At 36.3% G+C, this 20,497-nt stretch overlaps 3 protein-coding genes and 1 long non-coding RNA gene across 5 annotated transcripts; 2 read left to right on the top strand and 2 right to left on the bottom strand.

The window, feature by feature from the left end:
- Positions 1-686: 686 nt before the first annotated feature.
- On the bottom strand, positions 687-4,383 carry LOC130712309 (probable protein phosphatase 2C 35). The gene is made up of 5 exons (XM_057562149.1): positions 2,814-4,383; positions 2,031-2,162; positions 1,521-1,736; positions 1,360-1,412; positions 687-1,276 (listed from the first exon to the last, which is right to left on the bottom strand). The coding sequence occupies exons 1-4, from the start codon at positions 3,729-3,731 to the stop codon at positions 1,410-1,412; spliced, it is 1,269 nt and encodes a 422-aa protein (XP_057418132.1). The 5' UTR covers positions 3,732-4,383; the 3' UTR covers positions 687-1,276; positions 1,360-1,409.
- A 1,114-nt stretch (positions 4,384-5,497) lies between these two features.
- Positions 5,498-11,036, bottom strand: LOC130711277 (AP-5 complex subunit mu). Its single transcript, XM_057560828.1, has 7 exons — positions 10,757-11,036; positions 10,359-10,670; positions 8,662-8,942; positions 7,651-8,543; positions 6,340-6,396; positions 6,016-6,063; positions 5,498-5,868 (listed from the first exon to the last, which is right to left on the bottom strand). The coding sequence occupies exons 1-7, from the start codon at positions 10,939-10,941 to the stop codon at positions 5,797-5,799; spliced, it is 1,848 nt and encodes a 615-aa protein (XP_057416811.1). The 5' UTR covers positions 10,942-11,036; the 3' UTR covers positions 5,498-5,796.
- LOC130711278 (uncharacterized) lies at positions 10,037-11,816 on the top strand. The gene is made up of 3 exons (XR_009010637.1): positions 10,037-10,173; positions 11,349-11,518; positions 11,592-11,816. It is a non-coding gene; the product is annotated as an uncharacterized LOC130711278 (long non-coding RNA).
- A 302-nt stretch (positions 11,817-12,118) lies between these two features.
- On the top strand, positions 12,119-14,590 carry LOC130714717 (uncharacterized). 2 transcript variants are annotated; one of them, XM_057564651.1, is made up of 7 exons: positions 12,119-12,221; positions 12,421-12,457; positions 12,536-12,554; positions 13,146-13,226; positions 13,319-13,423; positions 13,502-13,667; positions 14,222-14,590. In XM_057564651.1, exons 2-6 carry the CDS (start codon positions 12,453-12,455, stop codon positions 13,616-13,618), a joined length of 327 nt encoding a protein of 108 aa, XP_057420634.1. In that variant the 5' UTR covers positions 12,119-12,221; positions 12,421-12,452; the 3' UTR covers positions 13,619-13,667; positions 14,222-14,590. The 2 variants fall into 2 exon arrangements, with proteins under 2 accessions (XP_057420634.1, XP_057420633.1); XM_057564650.1 differs by lacking the exon at positions 14,222-14,590 and having other exon boundaries at positions 13,502-13,933.
- The last annotated feature ends 5,907 nt before the right edge of the window (positions 14,591-20,497 follow it).

Consider the following 20,497-nt stretch of genomic DNA (forward strand, 5'->3'; position numbering starts at 1 on the left):
TTCGAGCTTTCACAATTTTATTTTGGGAGAAGTGTTTTTCGGTTTATATTTCATTGGAATTGAAGAAGAGTAGAAGTTAAAGGTTTCCCAAACACATCACTGGTGGTTATGGTGGTATCATTGAGATGTGATGTTTAAGGTTAGATACATGTGATTATGTGATGTTTAAGGTTAGATACAAGTCTTCATTTGTTACTTTCATCTCCTAAACTTTAGTACCATAATTAATCTTATTGCCCAAATTTTATCATGTTAAATCAATTATAGGAAGCTTCAATAGCTTATTTAAGAAAGAAAAAGAAACAATTGGAAAAGGTGGGGAAAACAATGACAAGTCTCATCACACACACGACCATAGGAAATAAAGTGAAAATAGAGTGACATCCAAAAATATGAAAATGGACTAAGTCTAAAAAATGAAAAATAAATTCTTCATAGTCAATTTAGTCCTTAAAGAACTAAGCTAATTGGATTTTCTCTTTTAAAGATGAAAATTGTGATTTTGTATTTTACGGATTAAAGTGACTGATTTCATATCTTTCAAGAAATAAAAAATATTTTTAGAAGTAATAGATTAAAATTAAAAAAAAAAACTGAAATAAATAAACCTAACATCTGAACTCTAGAAACACTAGGAAGACTCTCAAAGGCCACCACAAACTCAACTAATATTTTCATAATGAGAGAGTCCTGAACTCAGCTACTATTTCTATTTATATTTAAGGAAAATGTGCTTGCCAAATATTTCTTTATCCTCTCACATTTAACAAAGTCCTAACAGATGAAACAACAATTCTCATCAACACAGTTGTTGCTAGAAAGCCTATTTGTCTAAACCCAAGACAAATTTATAGTAAGAACATGAAATTAATATTGAATGCAACAAATAAGCCAGATATGTTCCAGAAGCATACGCCGGATCCAGCATCTACAGGATAAAGAGATCAATGCATTTAAATGTCAAGTAGCATCAGGTCTTCCTTTCAACCATCTTTTCAGTTTCTTCCACAATTCAATGCAAATGATAATTACAACTCACAACCCAATCTCCCTGCATAACTCCCTTTTGCTTCAAGTTCACCATTGATTCCCTTCCAAAGTTTAAATCTGTAGAGCGGAGCAGCAATGGCGTCCCAGGAAGGCGAGCTGAGGTGTCCCTTGAGGTGGTTCAGTATGGTTAAACAACACGTAACTTGAATTCAACCGTGACTTCAATTTCTGAACAAGGTCCTTTTGCTGTCAATACAATGCACCTCATATGGCAACCTTGAGCAGCCTAAAATATAATAACCATTCATTGATCAGTGTAAATGAAGCAATGCAAAAGACAAATTTGGAACATCAAAATGTACCACTTACGAGAAACTACAAGGACAATTGTGAAGTTTCCATTAAGCATCTCTCTTTAATCACTGTACAGCAAAAAGGGGAAAACCGAAAAGAAAGAATAATTACATAGATTAGTATCAAATGATTAATATGAAACAAATGAACTATGTCCAAGAAAATTGAGATCATACCGACTCAATTGATCCTGGATGTGCTGAAGAGTGAACCGGTGTGGCAGGGCTTCTTATTGAAGCCACATGCTGACAGGATTCTAAGTCAGAGAGACTGTTCCTCACAGAACGATAAACATCAGATCCAGTGGTAGCAGATATCTCAGAAGTTCCTCTCCTGGACCTTGTTGCAGTAGCAACATTGACCTCACCGGATTCTACTCCAGATGCACTTGACTACAATATCATACTAAAGATTAGATGAAAAATTTAATCAATGACTGGATAAATCTAAATATTGAACATGCAGTAGCGAAATTTTGATTTTGCATACTGCACTTTTAAAAGATTGACACTCTGGTTAGTCAATTAGTTGGTGTAATTGGACTCCACCTGATGGGATAAGACACCGTCACACCGCTTATTCAAGTGATAACCAGCTCATTTAATATTACAGCTACTTATACAAGCTTGAATATTGAAAACACAAAAAGCAAATGACACCGAAGGAAAATATTCAAGAAACCATACATTATTGAGGCCTTTGATCTGAACAATGATAATTGTTATATCATCTGTTCGGTTCTCAAGTTCCAACCAGCGTTTATATGACTCTTCAGCAATAGCCACACACGCATCATGAGGATTTGTATAGCGTGCTGCCTACATTGTAAAATGAATCACAGGTTAACGAAGACAAGAAGATGAACCCTGCCGAAGTTAAGATATTACCTACAGTTTTGCAACATGGAAGTAAACATTGAAATCTTAGTCTACAGAAATGCAGCAGATTACGGATGATCAGCAGCAAGTGCAAAATTTTAAGGTTCTCAATTGAACATCTAACTTACAAGGATTGTGCAAACACTAAGAATGTAAAAATAACTATTACTAATTGTCATCTTTTTACCCTGTAGTTGCCAAATGAGTCATAGCCTCAAGGGACTATTAACCATTAAAATCTAATACTGCAACTTGTATACCGTTAACCGATGACATGATTTTCATTAACAGAAGTAGACAATAAGATTTACAATCATCAGAGTAAGTCAGAATAAATCAGTCAATCAATTTGTGATTTTGTTCAACCTGTGAAGACATTATCCAAACATTTGATAAAACTTAGCACATGTTTGTATCCTCTTTGCGTTTGACAGAACGCTAATGAAGACCGAAGGCTCCTTTGATGTTTTGATTATTGGAAAGTGGAATCCCACTTTCCCATACAAATTAAAAGGACTGTCATTAACCAAACACACAATTAGACATTAAAAGTCAAGAAAATGAACTAAGAGAACAGGTTGCATATCGTACCATATCAACAACAGTTTGGCTTGACAGGAATTCAAATACTCCATCACTTGCAACTATAAAGAAAAGATGATTAGGTGTCAGCTGGAGTTGTAAAACTTCTGGAATTGCAACAACACCAATAGTCTCGGCCAAACTATCCCCTAAACTCCTTGTAAACGCAGTTCCAGGATACATCCCATTTGGAACCCACAGTCTTGGAGGATCATTACCCCGACTCTCTTCATCACCCCAATGCTGGATATCCGGATCCTTGAGCCCTTCCACTTGATCAACACTCAACACCCTTGCCCCGCAAAGTTTCACCCTCTCATATTCATCTCTCCGAAACGGTGTCTGATCAGAGGACAAGTCCTGAGCAATAACGCGATTCCCATCCTTAACAGCTATGACAGCTCTAGAATCACCAACATTAGCCACATAGAGGGTATCTCCAATAACAAGCACCGTAATTGCAGTAGTGCCACTCATTGAATCATCGATCTCACTAATACGCAACTCGTGATTCGTCGTCGAGAACGCAGAAGTGTATGCTTGAACAGGGTCCTCCAACAATGCAGGATCATTTGATAAATTTTCTACCAGTCTATCCTTAACAAAGTTCGAACACCGGCTGCCTAATTGACCATGTCCATCATAAACACCAAAGAAATGGACACTGGGGTTACCTTGAATTTGTGTCCTAATGCAAAAACTGTCTTGGTTTTCTTTATCCGGAGAGTCAGGGTAGTATCCTCTCAGCGTGAGAAAAGTATACTCCAACTTGAAGTTGTGGGAAGGAACAGGAACAGACTTCACTGATCTCTGAGAGATTATGTTCTTCTTATGGCCACGTGGGAAGCCATGTTCTCTGTAGTTCCCAGAATCACCATCTAATGAAGAAGGGTTGGCACAGCAAAACTTGCAATTGACACAACCCATGTTTCAATTTCAAACTATTCAGCTGGAAACAAAAGCTTAAGACCAAATGTGATGTTGCAAGCAGTAACTACAGGGTAGATAATTCTAAAACTCTACCGCATTGTCGCATTTTGGGAATTTGGGAGAACATGAACAAACCCTAGAGATAAAATCAGAAGGAAATTTAGGATTTTGAGGTGGGAATAGTGGTCTGCGGGTGGAAAAAACAAGAGGGTATTTGTCCAATTGTGCGGAAAAGAAAACAATGAATTGAGCTCAAAAGGGTGAGAAAAAACAGAACCCTAGAGCAAACCCAGAAAAGGAAGAAACACCTGCTACACCCAAAACGTGAAATGGGGTTATCAGAAAGGGGGAAAAGAATTGTACTTTGCGTATGAGAGTGAAAAAAGAAGAGATATGAGAATTGAAGGAAACAGACACCAATTCAAAAGGAGAATGAAGAGTTGAAATTCAAGTTGAGAATCAGAGAATTGGAATTGGAATGAGAGGGATGATGGAAGAAGATGAATTCAGATTCTATTGCCATGAATGCGTGCGTGCATATTTGCATTGCATGACACGACGCACCATGGAATTTTCTCTGCAGAAAGAGAACCAAACCCCGTCTTCCAAGAAACAAAACGTTGGAAAATTCAGCTCTTCGTTTACTTTCTACGCGCTATATCGTGATAATGAGTCATTAAATATGTGGTTTTGTATTTTTAATTGTTTTTAAATTAAGGTAACCATGTTCTTTTATTAATTAATTTTCTAAAAAGAACGTGTTGGACTAAAGCAGTTAGAATTTATGAGAGTGTTGAAACGAAAAATTATTTAAATGATCTAGGATATAGATTTAGTGAAGCTTTAATAAATTTGAATATAAAATGTAAATTTAGGTTTGAAATGAGAATACGTGGTCATTAGATGGATTCCGAGGGACTGTAATATAGCTGCAGGTTGGTTGGCTAGAACAAGATTGAGATTCTTTAATCCGTGCGTTAGATTTTTTGAAGCCCCTTATGTTTAGGGATTTCATGTGTGTGTGTTAGTGTTGCTACCGATGTAACAAAAAAAAGATAGGAGAATATGTGACTTTTTATTTGTAGTGAAATAGTATATGATATTTTTCAAGGAAATATATTATGTTTTTATTCATATGTTTTAAATAATAAGTTTTTTTTGAAATTCTTAAATAGCAAAAGATTGATAACCAGTTTGTTGGTTTTTTTAAAATAATATTATAAAAAATAAAACTATTTACCAAATTTTTGTATCAACATGGGCTAGTTGGTGGTAGAGAGAAATTCATTGTTTGCGACAGAAAAGAAGTCTGTCTCCAAAGTTTTGCGACAGAAAACATATCCGTCACAAAATCCTTGTTGAGAACATTTGCCCTTCAGATCAATATTTCTCATTGTTAGCCTTGGTCATGGGTGAAGAAAATGGGGTGAGAGTTTTGGAATGTGACTGTTAGGAGGATGAACTATATTGCATTGGGAATGTGGGAGTTGAATCTGGGTTTAGATCAAGAAGTGAGTTTTTTTTCATCATTGGGGAAGACTTTTCTCTAACAAATTTAAAATTGAAACTGGCGTTGTAGTGATGATGAATAGGTGGGAAGTTTTTGTGTTTTCGGTTGGAGAGATTGAGCTCTTCCACCGCTTTCAGTGCAGCTCTCTGGGTCACCTTCAGTCTCATGAAAAGGATAAAGGAAGAGGACCTCCATTTTTAATTTTAGAGTTTAGAGAGTGAGACGTGAGGGTTGAAGAAGAAGATTAGTAAAATCCTTCCCATATTGACATTGCTTTATACTTTACTTTTACTGCAACCAACTATTATTGTTTGTTTCAAAAACAAAAAGAAACTATTATTGTTGGGTAAAATAACAATGAATTTGTTAACGAGCACTTACAAAACATACCAAAAAAAAAATTAACAGCTAACACAACATTTCTTTCTTTCTTTCTTAATTGCCTGTCTCCACATAACTTGGCAGAGAATAAAGAACATCAGTTAAGAGTTTCCATCAGATATCTGATGGTGCCTCTGCCATTTCAGACAATCCTCAGTGGCCATTCATATTTTACACCTTCATTGTGGCAACATGTGGGCACTTACCAAGAGTATTCCACAAAATATAGTCTCCAGAAGTAACCTGTTTACAAACCAAGAAATTGTGAAAATCCGAACAAATATCATCGACACTGGAAGGAGCCCAAAATTTTGGGAGATTTATCATAGATGTGGGGCTTGCTTGAAATATGAACCACTGATCTAAAACGAACAAAAATTGTAAACATACCTGAGTTGAAAACTCCATGGGTGCTTTTACAGCTGGGTAGATGCTCACCTACAAAATGCACAAACTATCAGATGGACAACAAAAGATAGAACTTTCACTATGGCTGATGACTCCTCTTTACCCTTTGATGTTAAAATCAAAGAATAGAAAGGGCAAGTTGTACGATAAATACACTACAGGGAGTGGCATCGGAACAAAACACAGAAACATAAGGTTATTATCAATTACCGTGAACATATATTTGTGATACTAAAACAAAATTAGATGGATCTTAATTCTTTATCTAAAATATGAATGTCAACAAAGATGGACTCCTAGACTCACAGATTTAGGATCAACCGCAATTCCAGATACAGATGCCCCAATGATCTTGAATGATACCTGTGATTAATAACAAAACAACTATAAAATATAATCCTCATGGAGTTAGATGCTTCAACGTAATTTCAAGATATGTAGTCTAACCAAACGCATGCTCTTAAATTTTACAATAATTACTTTTTTATACATGGAATATATAATCAATCTATTCGTAGACAGTTAAGTAGCATAAACAAGGAAATTTTTCCCAAAAGCTCGATAGAACAGTGTCCAAGTGCACAACTATTGAAAGCTTGACTGACTAGTCGTATCAAGAAGTTAGCTAGGATAAATATACTCCAATTTAGAAGTACAGAAAAGCATATAACATGCTAAAAAGAAGCCAATAACACACATACCTGAGGGCCATGAACTAACTCATAATGAGTAAACATGGAAAGATTATCATTATTTATTACTCTAACCATCAAAGAGACTGGCATAAACAAAAAACAATAAAAGAAAATGAATAAATGATCACAAAAAGATATTACTTTATTATACTGTATGCCAACCCTTATCTGCTTCGGGGTATAAGATATGAAACTTAAGTCTTAATGCCTGAAATTCTTATGATGATTGGATAACATAGGAGAAACTAAAATTAGAAGAATGAAGATTGGACAAATCGGGTAACAAATTAAACAGATAGAATATTTAGTACAAATTTGTTCCAAAAGGAGTTAAAGTCAGAATGTTGAGATTATTAATTTGTCAGGAGTCTAGTACGTAACATGTCCAATTGGTTTGTATTGTACAATGTGTACTATATTTGCATCTCGCCTAGAATATTAGTAGGACTTCGCTTATCTTTTTATAAGTAAAATAAATTTATTGAATGGTGAGTTACAAGGGTACTAAGACCCTTAAAACACAAATGTTTAAATCCAATGAAATATGACCGCCCCTGCTTATTGATGATGATACTACTCATAACTAGAAACCAATATTTCCCTTGGCACCTATCATTACAGAAATAGGGGTATTAAATTATTGCTTTGAGCATTTTCACAGCAATACGGTTATTCTGCTTCAGTGTCACATTATTGAAATATATTCTCTGTTATCTCTTCTTCTTCCCATCCCTTAATTTCAGCACTAAGGAGACGACAATATGATTACATGATAAAATTACCAACAGCATAAACTAATCAAGAATGAAAACAAAATAATGAAACAAATATCAATTGACAGAGAAATGCAAACTTCATTAAATGTTAAAAGATAAAGAAGATCCTGTGCTAAAAGATAATATAAAAATGGGGAGGCACGTACTTTAGCATAATTGTATGCTTGCCAGCAAAATGGTTCCTCTAGATCAACTGGAGGAAGATCCTTGTTCATTTTCTCCATCAAATGTTCTTCATTAACCATGTTGCTAGCATTTTCTGCCTCATTATCACTATCCTCATCAGCAATGGTTCCAAATGATGACTTAGAGGAAGACACCCTTTGGATTTTCCATGGCGCAAACTTGACTGTTCCAGGGAAAGTCACTTCAATACTTTTCCCAGACAGTCCCCGTCCACTTGGCACAATTTTCCATTCAACAGAGTGCTCTGAAGTTGAAACTGATCCAACAGAAGGAGTCCCATCCAAAGATACAATCCTCCTCCTAGGAAAGGGCATAGTCACAGTACAGAACTCCATTGTTAAAGGAGCCTTATAACCTCCCATTAGACGTAACTTGAATAGAAATGCACCTTCATCCTCAGAAACCATTGATAATTGATAGAATCCCTTAATAGGGGGTCCAAGGGTACAAGTTGCCTGATAGCGCATCAACACAAAATTACCTAATGGAGGAGAAAACACCAGACCCTGCTTATCCAAACCCTGATCTGAAACTTGAGCACAAGGATGATATGATGAAACCTCAAGGTTTGCTGTGTTCAATCCTGTTAAGGGAAATGACACGTCTGGCAACCCTTCCAGTTCAGCTCTACAATTTATTTGACCAGAAACTGATATAATATCTGGAATTTCATCTCTATCATACAGAGCTGCATGAACAATCTCATGAATCGTGAACAGCATTTTCTGCTTTCCTTTGTATAGATATGGCTTCCAAGCTGGTTGCTTCTGGTCTGCAGGAGGCAAATCTGATGCAGAAAAGCCATTGACCTTGATGGTGAAAATATTGGAATAATTAAGGTCCAAGGGTGTACCTGTATAAAAAATATACATTGATAAAATAAAGTTACAAGCAATAGATAACTGTCAGGTTATCTTTAAACGTTACAACAAAATTACGAGATGAGAAATACCAGAATAAAAGGTACCAACCAAAGGGCATTGAACTACTTATAAATGTCCTGAGTGCATCTTTATCCAAAGGCTTAGACCCAATTTTCGGAGTATCAGCTGAAACAGATCCTGGTGCAGCTGCACTCAAAGGAGAGGAGGCAACTGGTGGAGCCACGGGTTTTGCCCTGGAGGAGATGCCTATACTGCCGGTCAATGAATCAAACAGCCCTCCAACAGAGGGAGCTGCACTCACGATTACTTCAGGTTCTGCGGTGTCGCCAGTAATTATGTCACCAATGGCATGAGCTATCATAAATGCCCTGTGAAATTAAAGGAAAAAGTAGCCTGATATCTCTCATTAAAAGTACATGCGATTAAGTAACACTCCATGACCATCAATACTGCAAACAAACTATAGTCGGACCCATGTTAATGTGGGTGTGTGTGTGCATGACTGTGTGTGTCATAAATATATAAACAACTCTGCCTTTTGCCACTAGGTGCAGTCGGCTACATGCACACCACCCCATATATCTCTATCATGTTTAATGTATTAAATTTTAAAATAGACCGCTTACCTGTAAATCTCTCTTAATGATTTGGCTTATACCTTTTCTTAGTCTCCCTCTGCCTCTACGAGTCTACATATAGGACTATCCTCCATTTGGTGAACCCTCCTAACCAGTGCATCTATAGGTCCTCCCATTACAGGTCTAGACAACCTAAGGTGAGACTATCATATTTTCTTAAGTATGGGCTACTAAAAAATTTCTCTAAAAGTCCACTGAAAGTGCACTTCAAGCACATTGTAAGAAGGGCATTGGGATATGTGGCTTCTATTTTCCCACACAATACAATGAGCACATACACGAAATGAATGAAAATCGATGTTAAAATCTCACCTCCCACCCTCAACTTAAAGGGAGAGGAGTCAGCACTAAAAAACACACTGATACTTGGAAGTTGTTACAAGCAAATAAGCTTACATCCTAACATGATGGGAAGACCCAACAAGCCCAAGAGCTCTCCATTTTAAAAGTAGTTGATCTATCAAGAACTAACCATCTTAAAAGCTTAAGCTGTTAGGTAGAGACACCCATGAGTGGTCTAATATTATCTTTAATATGCTTCCTCATGCAATTGCCCCATGCCAACTTTGTCTAGTACCAAAATTCTGTTTATTTATGAAGAAAGGGGTGGTAATGATCATATTCCTAACCATCTGATCATAAAGGTCTCTTACTATGTAAAGGATCAGTATCCTACAAAGTTTAAACTGTTAGGTGGAGACTCATCAATGAGACTATATCTCTTAGTTAGAATACCTTGGGGAATCTAGTTCCCAAAAGAAAACTAAACCCACCATTCCTTTTGCATCAACCACTTCTCCAATAAGACACTAATGTTTAAGCATGCCAGTGTTATTTTCTTAACCCACATAATGGCTTATTAGTTGTAATCTAAGTTGGGGCTCCAATGGGCAATTGCCTTGGCATCTGCCAGTACAAGCTGAACAAAAACCTCATTCAGTAGCATTCTCAGCAAAATTAGGTAAATTTCTCACACAATTTATCAAAACTTCTGACATGGGTAGTAACCCAATAAATCATCCATTGATCCAATAAAAAATTATAATACTAATTACACTACAACTACACAATCTAAACTATATGGTATACTAATTCCTGAATGCTGAAGCCATTTACAAGTAAAGTAACTTAGCATAAATATAATACCCTGTTATTGAAGGAAGATCCAGCAAGAGAGAAGACAAACTACCATCAAGCCCAAGAGCACTTCCACAATCAGCTCTTTTACATAACTTGGCATAAGCCTTCAAATGCCTAGGCTCAACCAATGGCAGAACAAGTATACTGTAATGGCCCCTAATGTGCAAGATTAGAGGCCACAGAAGATTATCATCGTCCTCCTCTTCCTTGTTAATGTAAAGACCAATTACATGACGAGTAATAGGATCATCCACCCACGAATCTGACCCCACAGATGAATTGCTCTTGCGGATGCCAAATCCTCGCGCAGATCCTTCCCTGCAAGGAATTTAGTTACCATTTTCGCATTCGAATAATGAGATTCGTTCAGAGTAGAAGCAATTAGAGCGTGAAATGAATGGAACCTGTGTCTTCTTTGGAGAAAAGCATCGGCTAGGTCAGAGTCAGGGGGTAAGGAAGAGAAGACATGATCGGCGGTGGTGCAAGCAGCTCGCCACCGCTTCTCTACCACCGGAAACTTCCTGGAGAAAGCGACGGCGTCGAGGTTGTTGAGAATCCAGATTGCTCTGATGCAGCAACCGCTGGGCATGGTAGTTTCTCCGAGCGGACTGGGACGGAGAAGGAACTAGCGTACGGTGTCCATGATGAACTCGCAGTGTGCAAGTTTTCGGTTAAAATGAAATTACAATTGGACCCTCGAAAAAACAAATTACAATTGGATAGTATTTTTTTAATGGGTGAATTGAAATTGATCCTTTAGTTATTTTTATTGATTTTAGTCTCGAAATATGAGAAATTAGTTTTTGTAGTTTGTCTTCCTTTATTAAGTGAAGGAGAAGAAGGGTGAGGAGATCACCTACCTAAGGTCGAATCCATTCACATTATAATGGGGACAAGCACCTCATAAGAATTTTATACTTACTAAATACTATATAGAATGTATGAATTGCCTCCACTAAAGTTTAGTATTTTAACATTTTTTTTTGTAACATGGAGGGCCAAGGCCCCGAAAGCGAAAAGACGCTACCCTACAGGAAAACGGAGAAGCCAAGAGCTTCATCAGTGTCCTGAATAAGAAAACTACGACATTCCGCTATTGGAAGGTACAACAAATGCATCCCAACACCAAACACATGCGCCAACTTAGCTAAGCAATCTGCCACTAAGTTAGTATTTTAACATTATATGTTTATGTATATGTGTTTGTATATATTGCTTCACAACTTTTTTGTTTTATAGATTCGTCGCTGCACCTACCTATGTGGTGGTGGTGGTTATGAGTCGGTGACTTAAAGAAGAAGAAAGATGGCACTGTGGCTTCACGATGAAAGGGCAGGGAATACGACATCAGAGACGGCTTTATGATTGAGATTAACAGCGACTGTGATGGTCGAAGATAGCTTCACAGGTGAGAGTGAGAAGGGAGAGAGATGTTGGATGAGTGATAACAACTCACCTAGATGAGAGAAGTGAGTGAGAAGGGGGGGGGGGGATTAGGGTTGTGGAACAATAAAACTTATATATGTTCAGGTTCATGATTTAGTTTAGATTTCATTTCCTTAAATCCCAAATTTGAATCAAACTCATCGGATTTATCTTTTCATAATTCAATCCAATTTGTTTTTTTCTTTTCTTAACCAATCGTAGAATTTTTAATTTTAATTAAATTCAAAATTTACATTTTGATATGGCAAAAACTGGTAACAAAAAAAAGATGTATATTAAAATTAAAAGTACTCCGGCCCAAGGCTAAAGTGGTCCATTACTCCAGAAACCCCAGTTCTAATTTTTGATGGGGTCAATATAAACCCTAATTCTTACATTCTTCACTTTTCTTCTCGACTCTGCACATCTCTCGCTCTTGCTGTGGTGAGTTCCTCCTCCTACTCTCATGCTTCTTCTTCTTCTTCCGAGTTATCCATGCGGAAATTACATGATGTTTCTCAAATTTCTATCATGATGTTTCTTATTCTTTGCAATTATTTATAATTTATGTATCTAGCTCCTTATTTTCTCTATTTTATTTTCCATTTGACTGATTTTCTCTCTTATGCTGGTTTTTTTGAAGGATTTTGCAACTGCTCTGCTGTTTCTTCCAAAATGAGGTATTTTTTTTGCTGAATTTTGTATCAATTTTTTCTGCTTTTTAATTATATACTAACATTTTGTTTTCTCTTTTCAAGCCGCCCAATGGAGGAAGATGTAAGTTCTTATATCCCTTTAATGCTTGTTCTCCATCTTCTGTATACATTTATGCAATTTGTTCGCGTATTATCTTAATTAATTTTACCATTTATGCTAATGCTTTAAATACCATGCAAACAATGAAATCTTTGGTTTTGGTTTATTGGACTGCTGTAATTTGTCTGTGTTATGGCTCCATTTGTGTTAGATTTTAGTGAGAGCTTGTACGCTTTTGAATGTTGTACTTTTGTGGAATTTCTGTTGAACCCCCCCAAATTTGGTTTCACCATTTGCTTAGCCAGGGATATTTTAGTTTATGATGTCTACCTAGATCTTTCCGCCTAGATTGGGTTGCAGGTTGTGAACAGAAAATGATCTGTTAAACTTGGAAGCCTGAAGTTAGTAGCTATGTTTCCATTATATGATGTAGTTGTTTGAGATCATATGGAAGGGAATGTTCTTTGTTGCTAGAATTCTAATTTTAGCCATTTCTCTCTTCATGCTTAACAAATTGATTTCCCTACTGTACTGTTTTTTTACCTTTTAATCTCACCTAGGCTGTTACTGTGCTTTAATATTTTTTGTAGTTAACATGCTTAATTGTTACAGGCACCAGGTAAGAATGAGGAAGAGGAATTCAACACTGGACCACTATCTGTCCTCATGATGAGTGTTAAAAATAACACCCAGGTATGTTTGTTTTTAAATCATGTAGTACTATGAGTTCTCACTTCTTAGGCAGTCCAGAAAGGTAGTTGATGTGTTTTACTTCACCTACGCAGGTACTCATAAATTGTCGGAACAACAAAAAGCTTCTGGGTCGTGTCAGGGCTTTTGATAGGCACTGCAACATGGTTCTTGAAAATGTCAGAGAAATGTGGACCGAGGTATGGTTTGTTACTTCGTTTTATTTTCTTTCCCTTACTAGTTACTACATCATCTAAATGCTGTGTGTGTACAATCAGGTGCCTAAGACTGGTAAAGGAAAGAAAAAGGCTCAGCCTGTCAACAAGGATAGATTCATCAGTAAAATGTTCCTCCGCGGAGATTCTGTCATCATCGTCCTCAGGAACCCAAAATAAGCTAGTAACTTGTTCATCAGTTTGAGTTCTGAATAGGTATTTCGTTCAGGTACGGGATGGCATCCTTGGGGGAGCTAATGCTTTAAATGTTTGTGCTAATTTCGTGCATGCAAACAATGAAATCTGTAATTTTCAATGTGTTATGGTTCCATTTGTGTTAGGTTTTAGTGAAAGCTTATTCAACTTGGTGTAGCTTTTGAATGTAGTACTTTTGTGGAATTTCTGTGGAACTTTTCATTGAAGATCCCCCCCCCCCCCCAAATTAGGTTCCTGAGTTATTGGATAAACAGCAAGATGAGTACATTAACTTTGGAATGTGCCGTTGTCTTTGGTTGTTGGCTTCTACAATAATTTTGTTGCTCCCTTTTGCTTTTTGATTTGAAAATGAAGTTCAATTTGGAGACAATTACTATTACAGGCATGTTTTGATCGGTCATATGTGATGTGACAGACAGAAAATTATGCCGTGAGTTAGTGACTTCTCATTTTGGCATTATTCTGCAATTAAATGTTTGGTGGACATATCATAGCTTCTCGTAGTATAAGTGCAATAGAAAAAACTTGCTACTGATCCCATCATTGTCGTTTTTTTTTTGTTTTCAGTTGATTTTGGTAGTAAGGATGTAGCACCAGTCAAAATTGCCTGTTTCTAAGCAGAAATTATGCAGCAAAAGGGGCATTTGCTTGTACGAAATATGATTGTTTTCCGATTTCCTATTCTAAGGTTGAATTCAAATGCTTAGTAGCAGTTTATGCAAGGTTCTTGATATATAAATATATGTTTCTGCTTGACTAGGAAGTGTTCCTTGAGTTTCATTTCCCTTTCATGCTTAGATTTATCATCTATTAGTTCCATGTGCTAAGAGTACTTCTTGCATGTCATTATTATACTTTCGACTTAACTATGAATTTCTTTGGGGAGTTCATTTGCTTTCAAGTTGTAGATTTTCAGTCTGCAATTTTTATTTGTAACAGAAACTGCACATCATTGATTATTATGTTGTGACGCATTAAGTAGTATATGGTTGACAAATAAATAAGTGTACTTTTTTAAAAAAATAGTGCAACACAGAATTCAAGCTTGTTCTAATATAAAAGACCAAATCATGCCGCTAATTTTGTTATAACGAGGACCGGATGGAGGAGGGAGTAGTTTATGCAGTACACAATTTTTTATTTCAGATGGAAGTGACAACCGCATCCAGCATTGTTTGTTAATTTCATTAAACAATAATTTGTGAAGTTAAATGATGATCATGGTTGTTCGAAACTTAACTAACCACTTCATTTTGCATCAACCATTTCTACAAACAAGACTACAGAGGTTAAAAGTAGACTCTGACGACATTTTATGACTTTGATGTTGGTTGTGTGAGCCTAACACATATAGTTGAGGAGGAAAATATTAGAGGATGCTTATCATTATTTTTGAATTATGGGTTCTAACAAAATGTATTAAGATATGAAGAAATTGTATTTATGGGAAATGATGAAGAAAGACCTAGAAACTTGATCCCGAATGTTTAGCATGTCTACAAGTGAAGGTTGAGCATTAAAGCAAGTAATGTTGCTTCAAGTTATTGAGATACCTTAGGGGAAGTGAGAAGCTGTTGTAATGAACTTGGTGAGAGATTTGTTTAGGAATTTAATGCGTTATGATTTTATATCGGTGATTATGGATCAAATGGCTGAGGATGAACATTTCTTGCCTATGCTGCTATGTCTACTAAGATTTACCTTGGATGAGATTGTTGTTTGCTTGGTATAAGCAAGTCTATGATTTCAAATCAAGGAGCTCAATTGAGTGCACAATTTTAGAAGACTTTTCAAAATTGTTGTGGGTATCAATCAAATTTGGGTACAACTTTCTATGTAAACTGATAGCTAATTTGAGAGGACTATCAAGGTATTCGAGAATATATTTCATGCTTGTGTTTTATAATTTATAGGGAGTTTGAATTTGTACTTGTTTTATTGGAATTCGTTTATACTAACAACTATCAGTCATGCATACAAACGACACCATTTGAGGTCTTGTTTGGTGAGGTAGATCACTAATAGGAAGTTTTGAAGTTAGGGAGAGCTAAGTCCAAGATTCATTGAACCGTTTGAGATCTTAGAGGGAGTTGACCTTGCAGATTATGGATTAGCACATCCCCTAGATCTTTCAGCAGCTCATCAATTTTTTCATATTCCTATGCTTCGAAAATACCTATATGATCCATCCCACACCGTTCGTAATTAGATAAACATTGATCTCATATGGAATGTCTGGTGGTCATAATTGATAGAAGAGTGAAGCGTCTGTTATAAGATTATTGGTTCAGTTAAAGTGTTTGGACGATAATTATATGGCAAAGGGATGATTTGGGAACCATGATAATCATGCGTGAGAAGTATCCCCTCTTATTTGAAACCCAAGGTTAGTTAAAGCTTCAAAATTTGAGGACGAATTTTCCTTAAGGGGGAAGATTGAAACGATATGTGTTTCTCTTATAAAAAATAATAATATATAATAATAGTAGTAATTAAAGCAAAACAAAGGGAAATAGAAAAAAAACTAAAACTTACCTACAAAAAAGAATAAACCCACGACAGCACCACCCCACCCATTACATTACATATTTCCTAATTCAAAAACCCATTCCCATAACCATGTGCGAGACATTACGGGCCTGTTTCATCATAGTTTTAGTTTTTAAAATAATTTTTAGAAACAATTTTTAAAAATAGTTTTCAGAAGAAGAAAACAGTCTGAATGATATGTTTTCCAACATTTAGAAAACTGGTATCTAAAAACTAAAAAAGAAACTGAAAACACATTTTAGCTGTTTTGGTTTTATAGTTTTAAAAACTAAAAATGTGAACTGTTTTAAAAAACAAACAGATCGTATCAAACATGTTTTCAGTTTTTTAAAACTGAAAACTATTTTGAAAACTGCAAACAAGCAGGCCCTACATATTTCCTAGTTCAAAAACTCATTCCATAACTGATATTATAATTAATATGTCATTCTGTATTCATCTAAATTAGAAAAATATGTTTTAAAGTTCTTGAGTTCTTTGAAAGCTGATTTTATGAAGTTGATATTGAGTTTGCGTATGAATTGATATGAGAAGAGAATTTACACTGATTTGATTTTGAAATTATGTGAAATTGATTGTGAACTTGAAAAACTTTGATGAACATTGAAAAGTTGATGTTGAGATTGTTGATGAGACTTTATACGGTTTGAGAAACTGTTTTTGGGATCCATGACAGAAGCTCGTAGTCGTTAGCGGAGGTAACAACCTAGGTGCACCTAGCTAGTTTAATTCTTGGAGGAGAGGGTTATCCGTTAGATAGAGCCGTCAGTGCATGAAGAGGGCTATCAAAGAAATGTAGCTTCCCCCGATGATACGATACGACATGTGATACGAGAGAGGAAAGAGTTATCCGTTAGACGGAGCCGCCCCTATCGGAGAGGCCATCCCTTAGGAGGAGAGAGCTATCAACAAGATGGAGCCACCTCACAATTCTACATGTGTGACCCTATTAAATTGTATTTCTGATTTAAAATGCTTTCATATAATTGACATTATTTTATCAAGTTTCATTGAAATGATTATTCATAGACTTGGCAAGTTTGATGCTCTCTTCTTTGAAATGGTTCTTATTAATTGTATTAATATTATATATTATCCACACTTAATTGGTAGTGAAAAACTTAGTGAAGATCTGGACGATTTGGCTGCTGCAGAATGAGGTGGTCTTTAGGGAGGTGAATTTTGTATGACCAGTGCGTTAGAACTCATTAAGTGGAGTTCATGGCAATGAATTAAGGCAAACACTGCTGGCTTCTCTTACTCTATGTTTGAATGGCATTCTAATCCAATTTTGTGTATCCAAGCTCTCCGAAGGGGTACTGTGGGGTGGGTCGTGCTTGCTGCTACCATGGAATTATGTGTTTGGTTTTGGTCATAAGGTCCTGGAAGTGGTTCTTTTAGAGTGTTGTTGTGGTATCCTCGGGTTTCTTCATGATTGTTGTAGGATGCCTCGTCACGAGGTCCTGGTGGTGGGGGGCTTGGGCTCATTTCTTCTTTTTTTGTTTTCATTATATTATTTTGTTTCCCTTGCATTCTTTGTTTTGATTGTTCTGTTATGTTGTTCTTATTGGTCATTTGCTATTTGTATTATGGGTTGAGTACCCCTAGTAGTCCCATCAATACAATTCTTTGCTTATCAAAAAAAAAATGTGATGCATCTTTCCTTCGGGTCCTTCATGGCTAATATTTTGAAAAATTTATGCTTTGTTCCAGTGACTCAAGTTTTGATATTCAAGGTTCTTCTTTCGAGGCACGCTCTCGCCGTTTGCATCTTGGCCTTCCTTCTCCTAGCGTTTATGCATTGTTCAAATGACTCAAGTTCTGATATTCAAGGTTCTTCTTTCGAGGCATGCTCTCGCCGTTTGCATCTAGAGTAGAGGGCATGGAGTGTAAAGTTCAAATGAGATATCTAATTCCTTAATCTCATGTTTTCAGTAATAACAATGTTCTTATTTAAATTGCTATAAGACACAAAAAAAATCTCTAAAGATCTTATGCCTTATCATTTCAGGGAAGTCATTGTCCCGCCTCCCTAACGTCCTTAAAGCATACTTAAAAGAATGTATTGACCAATGCATTTGACACGTCAACAAAAGGGCCAACGTCCATACCTTTGAAGAAGCAAGTATGGTCTACTGAAGAAGCTTAAGTTCGAAGCCTAAGAAATATATAGGTTGAAGACCTAAAGTATATCACGTGGGCTACAAAAAGGCTATATGAATGAAGTGAAAGTATAACGTTGTCATACATGTCACATCAAACAACTATCTACCGACTTCAACATTCACTCAAAGAACAAAGATCCAGTGCTCAAGGCTTCTACCTACCTTTTGATCATCTTTTTGAAAGTCTTTTCTGAACCAAAGTACAACAACAAGAAAAATCATTAAATGCAAACTAGATGTCTGTTTGTACCATGGATACCTTGGATGGTCAACTAATAGAAGGCAACATGCGATGAAACATCTCTTGACCTAAGGTGAGAAATATAAAAGGAAGACTTAAAGAACTGAAGAAACAAGGAACTTACTCATAATTGAAAAGCAAGCAAAAATCTCAAAGCGTTAAGAAATTTCTTGTTCAACAACTTTAGAGCTCTTACACGTTTAATTCGTCTATGAAATACTCTTGATATTCATAAGTGTCAAATATTTATACATCTCTATTTGTGATGAGATCTAAGTAGAAGAAAGATCTTCTATTGTATTTAAGAGAAGTCTTGGATAATACTTTCAAGAAGAAGTCATTTAGAATACTTGTGAGGAGAGGTCTTGTATTATACTTGTGTAGGATAAGTCATTGATACTTGCTTGGCTTAGTGGAAAATCTTGGTGGATACCAAGACCTGGACGTAGCCCATCGATTTAAGGTGAACCAGGATAAATCTTGTAAGACCCAAGTTTTTAAGCTTATGCTAAGTGAATAAAGTCTTATTCACGATTAGGGTTGATGTATCGTGAAGGGAAACCTGAACTAGAGTTTACCAAATGAAATAAATTTATGAAGGAGAAAGTTCAGGAAAAGTCAAAGGATCGTATCGAAGTCGATAAAAGTTATAGCACGATCGTTATACGCTTAAACCTAGGTCAGAAACCCTAATATATAGCTAATTTTCACTTTTAGGCACGACGGAAGTTAATTCCAAAAATCTTCAGAGAAATGTTAGAACTTCTCTTTTTCCATATATCACAATCGTTTCGAGGCGAAACTCTAGGATCTACGAACGTCCGATTCCAATCATCGGAAGTTTGCCGAAACCGAAACCCTGGTATTTCGAAACCCTAGAATTTCTCGACAATGAAGACTTTATCTATGCAGAGCTTCAAATGAATATTCTACACGCGTACACCCATTTCTCTTGATGATTTCAATCTTTCTTCAGAAGGAAGTTTTCCATTCCGACATCCGATGCAAAAAGCAACTTATCGGGTAAAATAGTTTTATACCGACTATGCTTTAGTTGCCAAAAATATAAGGAGACCTCATTTTAGTTTTGGAATTCTTTCGCCAAAACCTATCTATTAATTCACGGAGAATGACGCCGGAAAAATCAGATTCGCGAAACTTTCATTTTCCCGCGAATTTCCAACCTTTATATATAGCAAAGAAAGGAAGAAAAATCAAAACAAACTACCCAAAACCCACCCAAAGGCCGCGAGTTTGAGAGGAGAGGAGGAGGAGAAGATTTTGTTCAATCCTTGCTTGATCGTCGATCAATCAGTTGCTACTTCAAGGTTTCGAGGTATAGTCGCTAATCCTTACCTCTGATCGCTTTTTCCATAGCTTTTCTGTAGAGTTTTCTGAGCGGATAGTTTATGGGTTTTTGCAAAACTATCCTGTATCTTTCATTTCTGATTCTAAACCTCTTCTATATGTGCCCAAGATCACTTCTGCCGGATTAGATTTTCCGTTATGTCGCCGGAATTCCGCCGGAATCAATTCTAGCCTAAAATACCCATTTATGTAGTTTTTGAGTAAAGTTCCAACCTCTAGGCTGAAAACTATCGCCTTAGCTTAGTGCTAGTAGGATTAGTTGTCATAAACGTCGTTGGTGACGTCCCTGCAAAATTTTATTTTTGGGATTTCAGTTTTGAAAATCCTAAGTTAAAAATCATGACCAAAATACCCCTGCGACAGTTTTTGATCCGATAATTTTTCCGAGTTCAGAATACCCTTAGTTACGGCTTATGAAAGCATAGGAACCAAGTTTGATCGAAGAAAAATCGAGCCCCTTAATTGTGAAAAGTGGTCGAGCCTATTAGAGGGGGGAGGAGGAAATTTCCTTTTCCGAAA

This window comes from Lotus japonicus, chromosome 4 (assembly GCF_012489685.1).
Source record: "Lotus japonicus ecotype B-129 chromosome 4, LjGifu_v1.2".
In the NCBI taxonomy this organism is placed as follows: Eukaryota; Viridiplantae; Streptophyta; class Magnoliopsida; order Fabales; family Fabaceae; genus Lotus; species Lotus japonicus.